We start from the raw sequence: 6,763 nt of genomic DNA on the forward strand, positions 1-6,763 counted from the left end.
CGGCTTTAGCCGGGGGCCCGCGGCCCGTCTCGCGGTAGTCCCGCGCCGGCGGTGGGTGCGCGCGCACCTCGCGGCAGAAGTAGCGCTGGAAGAGGTCGGTGAACTGCAGCGAGACGAGCTCGGCGCGCAAGGGCGCGTGGTGCGGGTGGTCGCGGGCGAAGAGCCAGTACTGGCGGGCCAGTTCTCGAGCCGCGGCCACTGCATGCAACTCGCAGAACTCACTCCAGCCCCGCGGCGGCGAGGAGGCCGCGGGTGTGGCCGAGGACGGGGCGGCAGGGGGCGCGGCGGAGGAGGAGGAGGCCGAGGCAGGTTGCAGGGTGGGCCCGTTCATGGTGGAGACCTAGGGGGGTCGGCCAGGCTGAAACACACAAGGAGGGGGGCATAAGTGAGCACTCAAGAAGCAAATGGCAACTTGGAATCAGCGCATCGTCAAAACTAGATAAACAAAAAGCCTATCATCTGCAGTGCTGATGAAGATGCAGTGAAAACAGGCACTCCCCTACAAGCTTGCTGGTATACTGGAGACTACTTTGGCAAGATGGAGTGCAGATCCGGCAGCTCCTCTTTTTACGTATTAAGTAATCCCACTATTAAATTGTCACTAGGAAAAGTTAAATTCAACACTGTAACCAAACTCACTGCCATCGAGTCAATACTGACTCATGTCGACCGTACAGGGCAGGGAAGAGCTGCCCTGTGAGTTTCCTAGAAAGCCTCCTCTTCACCCCCCCACCGTCCTGTGAAGCAGCTGGTGGTTTCCAACTGCTGACTTTGCAGTTTGCAGCCCAACGCTTAACCACTACACCACCGGGGCACTGTCCACTGGAAGGGGGCTGGTGAAATACACTAGACCTTGGTTAGAGTCTTCTGGAGGGGCTAGCTGAGCAGGACACAGAAATGGTTAAGACGAGCTGATCAGTGGAAACCCAAACAGCTGAACAATACGAACTACAGGTACACGAAACTCAACTTCCAGTTTCCATGTGCACCGTGAACAACACAGAACCCACTGCCATCACGCCGGTTCTGACTCACAGCAGCACGACAGGTCAGCGCAGAGCTGGGCGGTTAAGACTGCCTGCTGACGCCATCTACCTTCACAGGAGCCACAGCCTCGACTTTCTCCAGAGTAGCAGCTGGTGGGTGTGAACCGACAGCTTTGAGGTTAGCAGTCCAACATTTAACCAGAAGCACAACCAGGGCTCCCTTTAAATGTGCACCAGTTTATTTAAATCTGGAAAGCACGGTCTAGTGGGAACAAAACCATCTGACTTCTGGGTAGGAGCCAGAATTGCAGTGCTGGGGAAAGATGTGCCACTTAGCAATTCCTCTCAAGAAAACTCTGTTAAACACGAGGGTCCTGGGTCCTAGGTTCAAATCCTAGCACTATCATTTACTAGAGCATGACCCTGAGCAAGTTACTCAGCCTCAGTTTTCCCACCTATAAAATGGGCACCAGAATCCTGGCATTTCCAAAGAGAGCTACATCCAGAGCTCAAGAACCTCATGGAACAAAAGCCACTGCTGCTCAGGCAGGGGCCCAGGAAGGGGACACAGTCGGCACGCTCGATGCTCCCTGCAAACTGGAGGTGCCAGTCCACCCACAGGTGCCTGGTGGAAAAGCCTGGCCCTCTGGGCCAACGTCTCCTTGGACGTATTGGGGGGTTGCCACCTGTCGGGCTGGACAGCTACTTTCGGTGTTACTGCTATTTAAATGTTATGAGAGCGTACTACTGCGGCGTCTCGGTAAAACACACAGATACCCATCTGTAGCAGCAGCTCTGGCACGTACACCCAATGGGATGCTGAAACCAATGACAAAACCACAAAGCACCGTCTGCACGGATGATGCAGGCCATCACAAAAGCACAACTACTCTGTGAGACCACTGTTAGAGAGTCCACACGAGACACATTCACACCAAAGGGCACAGACTGGAGGCTGCGGGGACAGGGCTGGGAAGAGAAAAGCACCAGGTCAAACGGGGGTGAATGCCACAAGGGGGAGAAGAGAAATTGAGTGGGTGAAGGATCAACGTGTAGGCGGGGTTGATTAGTGGTTTAAACTGTTGAATACTTAGTTAATGATCTGAAATGTACACCCCCACCTAATTTTCAATTAGAAAGTGGAAATAAAACAAATCCAATAAATAAAATAAAAGGAAACATGTTAACAAGGTTCTCAATGCATATATCTGCAGTGTCTCAGGGTGAGTGGAGACCCTCATCTGCCCACCCAGTGGGGCTCCTACTCCTGCCACCACCATCCGACTCCCCGGCTCGCTTCCGGGCACAAGGCCCTGCCCTTGGTGCAGACTGGAGGGTGCCAGGTACTTTCCTTGCTTCCTGCTCAGCCTGGTCTTGCCTGGGACCCCTGGGGCTCCCACCTCTGTCCCTGGTCACCCCTGTAGGACCTGGAACAAGGACAGGTGCACACCACTGTCACCCACACCGGCCTGGGTGCAAACCCAGCTCCACCCATCATCTCACTGAACCCAACCCCAAACATGACTGAGGGCCTACTGGGTACAGCTTTTCCAAGGAGGTGCCCAAGTGGCACCATGGCAAAGCGCTGGGCTGCTGACTAAAGGGCCAGCTGTTTGACCCAGCAACTGCTCACAGAGAAAGGAGAGTAAACCTTCACGGGCAGTTCTACTGTCCTACAAGGTCGCCCAGAGTTGAGAATGGACTGGAAGGCACACAGCAGTGGCCGACCTCTAAAGGCTGGCAGTTCAAACTTACCCAGTGGCTCCCCAGAAGGCAGGCCTAGCGAGCTGCTCCCAGAGCGTGACCAAGAAAGCCCCGCAGGCTCTCATCATTGGTGCAGGGGGCTGCCGTGAGTCAGGGACAGTGATGCTGGGTGCCAGGCACCATGCAGATGTGGCCCTGGGGGCAGAGCAGTGACCCAGAGAGACAACACCCTGTCTTCCAGGTGCCCCTGGCCCTACAAGTCCCACGCCACTTGTTGACCTCTCTACGCCTGTTTCCTCTTTTGCCCCGTAGGGGTAAGCGTGACATGAACCTCACCATACGGTGCCCCTGAAACTGCTTAAAGCAGAGATTTGAGCCCAAAAGTTGGGGTGTGATCTCCGACACCTCACATCATTCAGTCCCTGTCAGTGACAAGAACCACAAGGGCTGTCCTGCCATCTCCAGGTGAGATGCCATGGAAGCCTTGGCACCAACCAGGAGGGTACCCCAGTTATAGCTGTTAGTACTTGGCATGGAGAGGGCAGTCTGCCGGGGCTGTGTGCCCAACTATCACGTTTGCCAAGACAGGAAAACCACCCCTCTGGCTGGAGGGAGGGGGGAGGGGGAAAAGGAAGGAGAATGGGTCCTTGGGTAAACCCTGTGACCTCCCACACCCATGCCCACCCCCATGGGCTGGTGGTGCCCAGGGAGCACACAGAACCCAGACCTGGGCTCTTGTCCTGTCCAGCAGCCCTCAGGTCTGCCCTGTTCACCAGGCTGGCTGCCCCAGGGCCTTCTCACGAGCTGGCTCCTTGCCTGCCTGGCCTGAATGTATCCAGCTCAGTGGCAGAGAGCATCCATCAGGCAGTCCTTGAAACACTTTCCTGAGCCACCAGCTCCCGACGAGACCCTGGCATACAGCAGGAGCTCCAGAAATGCTTGCTGAACAGCCTGTAACGGTCAGCATTTTCCAGTGGCCACCTCTAGCTGGGCCAGCCTACTTTTGAGCACCCTGGGGGGCCTCTGCCCACCCCTGTCCCAGAACTCCTACCAACCCCTATATGTCAGTGACCCCAGAACCTTCACCCAGGTCTAGACCCTGGCCGGAGCCTTCCTAAGAACAGCTGCACCCATGGGGGACGTGTTCACTACCCTAGCCATAGCTGGGGGCCTCCTCACGATGCCCTTCACCCACCTTTCCCATTCCCAAGTGCAGGATCCTAGACTACTTCCCTACCCAGCTCTGAGTTAGACAGGCTCTCGCCAGTCTGTAAAATGCTCCCAAACCCACCAGGTAGTCAGAAGAATAGCAAAAACCACAGTCTTTCTTTTGTAAGGGCTTTTGTTGGGGTTTTCTATGCTACACTTTGCATGCAGAACAAGCTTGCCCATTTCACAGAGCAGAAGAGAGGGCAACAGAGCCACCCAGGGGCAGAGCTGAGATTAGAACACAGCTCCCCCACCGCCATCGAGTCAAAAGGACAGGGGGAACTGGCCTGATGGGTTTCTGAGGCTGTAATTCTTTAAGGGAGCTGAAAGCCTCACCTTTCTCCCGTGGAGTGGCTGGCGGTTTCCAACTGCTGACCTCATGGGTTAGCAGCCTCTAAATTGGCTCAATGTGGTGACATTACCCACCCCCTCCCACCTGGGGCTTGTTCCTGCCCCCACCTCCACGGCCTAGAGACATCTCCCTTCCTTCCTGGGCTCCAGAAACATTACTTGTATAAATAAACTGACAACTTCCTGGGGTCGGACACAGAAGTCTGACGCTCTCAACTGGTCAAAGACTTGGGGCCCTGAGGAAGCCAACAAGACTGTCCTCTGGACGCCTCCGCATGGGGCAGCCAGGGCCCAGATGTGGGTTCCAGCCCTGTTTCTGCCACCCACTTGCTGTGCAGTGTGGAAGTGAGGGCTTCCCTCTCTGAGCCTCGTGCTCTCATCTGTCAAATAGCCTGAAGGCATCCTCTTGACGCTGGCTGGATCCTCTCCTGTCTGCCAGCGCTGGGGCTGCCAGCACTGGGTGTGCCAGGCCTGCTCCCCAGGGCAGCCGCAGGGGGAGTGGGTATCGCTGGAGCGCTGACAAAGGCCTTCTCAGGCGGGCTGGGCAGGAAATAGCTAGGAGGAGCATGGGGCAGCCAGCTGTGGCCAGGGAGGGGGAGGGGGGCTGTGACAGGCAGGCATTCAGGCCAAAGGAAGGCAGCCCCTCCCTTCCAGGCCTCTGTTTATTGAGCACTTACTATGTGCCACGGGGACCTGGTGGCATCATGGGTTAAGTGTTGGGATGTGAACTCCTACACAGGCAGCTCTAACCTCCCAGCTGTTCCACCAGAGAGAGACTGGCGCAGTATAAAGACAGTCTAGGAGACGCCATGGGGCAGGGGATCTTCTGGTTTGTCTGTGCCAGGCACAGGCTGGATTCTGTGGGGCAGCCTGGGGCCAGGGCCTGAAGACGTTCTCAGCTGCAGCAACTGTGACCCAGGAAGACGCTAGGGTGTGAGTGGGGAGGGCAAGCTGCGATGTCTCTGTCCCCAGCCCCATTGGAGATCCATCTCCAAACAGGGGGTGGAGGGGGAGCAGCCAGGAGGGAACAGCCTTGCTGGGACCTCGGCAGGAGGGAGAGCAGAAGCTGCTCCCTGTAGCCTGGAAGGGGGTCTCCGGTATCCCCCAAAGTCCCACAGCTGGGTGAGGCACCAGGACAATGTCATGAGTGGCCCCCTAGAATCCCCAGATGCCTCCACCTACACAGGGACCCAGCTAATCCCAGGGTCACAACTTCCAGAGTCCCTTGTCACGGAGTCTCCCCCTGCCCCCCACCCAGGCACACCCACCCCAGGGAGCCCTCCAGCCTGCCAGCAAGCCAGTGGGAACATGTGAGGGTTGGAACAGCTGGGCGCCTCATTCTTACCCGGACAGAGCCTCAGCCCTCCCACGCCCCCACTCAGCCGCCACTGCTAATTAACTGCAGCTCAGGGACAGGAACGGGGCTCGGGGTTTCCTTTTTCATGATCAGACCCGGTGCAGAGAGGCCGTGGGGCTCCCACCTGCAGGACCAGGAGGATGGCTTTTCATGGAACTTAAAGGCACTGCTTTAACCCCTTGACAGCGTCCGACAGCCACATGACTAATTCCAGAACGTTTCAGCACACCAAAGCCAGAAGGGGGGAAAAAAAAGAATGCTTACTGGGGAGGATGTTTTAAATTGTGGTAAATAAAATTAAGAGCAATTGATCTGAGGATGCCAGCCCTGGGGGTGGGGGCTGAGCAGCTCTGAGCAGGAAGCAATTATTAATTACATTCATAATAGTAAATAGGAATCAAAGTTAAAATAAGCTGGCACAGACCCCATCCTCCCTTCCCCATTGACACTGTGCAGGAGGGACATCTTTAAGCACCCAGCTCCCACTGTCCTCCCCAGCTGAAGTTCAGCGAGAAGGCAGTTCACCCACTGCAGGAAAGGGGTTCCCCTTCCCCCAGTTCACAGCTGCGTGGGAGGGAGCTGTCTCCTCCAGGGAGGCCACCAGGTAGCCCAGCACCATCCACTGCAGGAGCCCAGAGCCTAGCCCAAGATGGCTTGGGGTGGAGGGTGGGGGTGGGAGAGGTTCCTACAGCCCTGCCAGGCAGTTCCTGATGGAACATAACATGGGGCTGCTATGGGTGCTGTGTGCCCCACGGACATTGTCGGGCAGCCCGGTAGGCCAGAAGAGGTGATGTCCCCCAGCTTGCTGTGCCAGGCTAGGCTGCTGGGACCACCCCAGGCTAGGAAGTGCCCGACAAGCCCCCAAGAGGGAGGCCTCCCCCCTCATACCACCCACCCCAGCAGGAGGCCAGGCCAACTTGAGAAGGGCACCTCCCTCTGCACACTGCCCTAGAGAGGATCTCCTTTGAGGTGGGGAGAAGGCTCCTAGTCAAAGGTCCTCTTTCGTGTCCAGCTCCCCCAGTGGGGCCCCCAGCAGCACCCATGAGTCAGCTCCCAGCTCAGTCGGGCACAGACTTCCTCCCTCCCAGTCCTCCCTGGGGACCAGCGTCCTGGGCAGCAGCGGCCTTCCCTCCCAACCCTCCCCCGCAGCTGGCGG

General features: G+C 57.1%; 1 protein-coding gene across 1 annotated transcript in view; it reads right to left on the minus strand.

The window, feature by feature from the left end:
• The window catches only part of SH2B3 (SH2B adaptor protein 3), a 25,982-nt gene that overhangs the window by 14,938 nt on the left and 4,281 nt on the right, over positions 1 to 6,763 (minus strand). Inside the window, exon 2 of the mRNA XM_030887472.2 lies at positions 3 to 358. Within this exon, the coding sequence (XP_030743332.1) occupies positions 3 to 331 (329 nt within the window). The 5' untranslated portion in view covers positions 332 to 358. The remainder of the gene's footprint in view (positions 1 to 2; positions 359 to 6,763) is intronic.

This window comes from Echinops telfairi, unplaced genomic scaffold, assembly GCF_000313985.2.
Source record: "Echinops telfairi isolate 266 unplaced genomic scaffold, ASM31398v2 ScPeMD7_7412;HRSCAF=8450, whole genome shotgun sequence".
Lineage (NCBI taxonomy): Eukaryota > Metazoa > Chordata > Mammalia > Afrosoricida > Tenrecidae > Echinops > Echinops telfairi.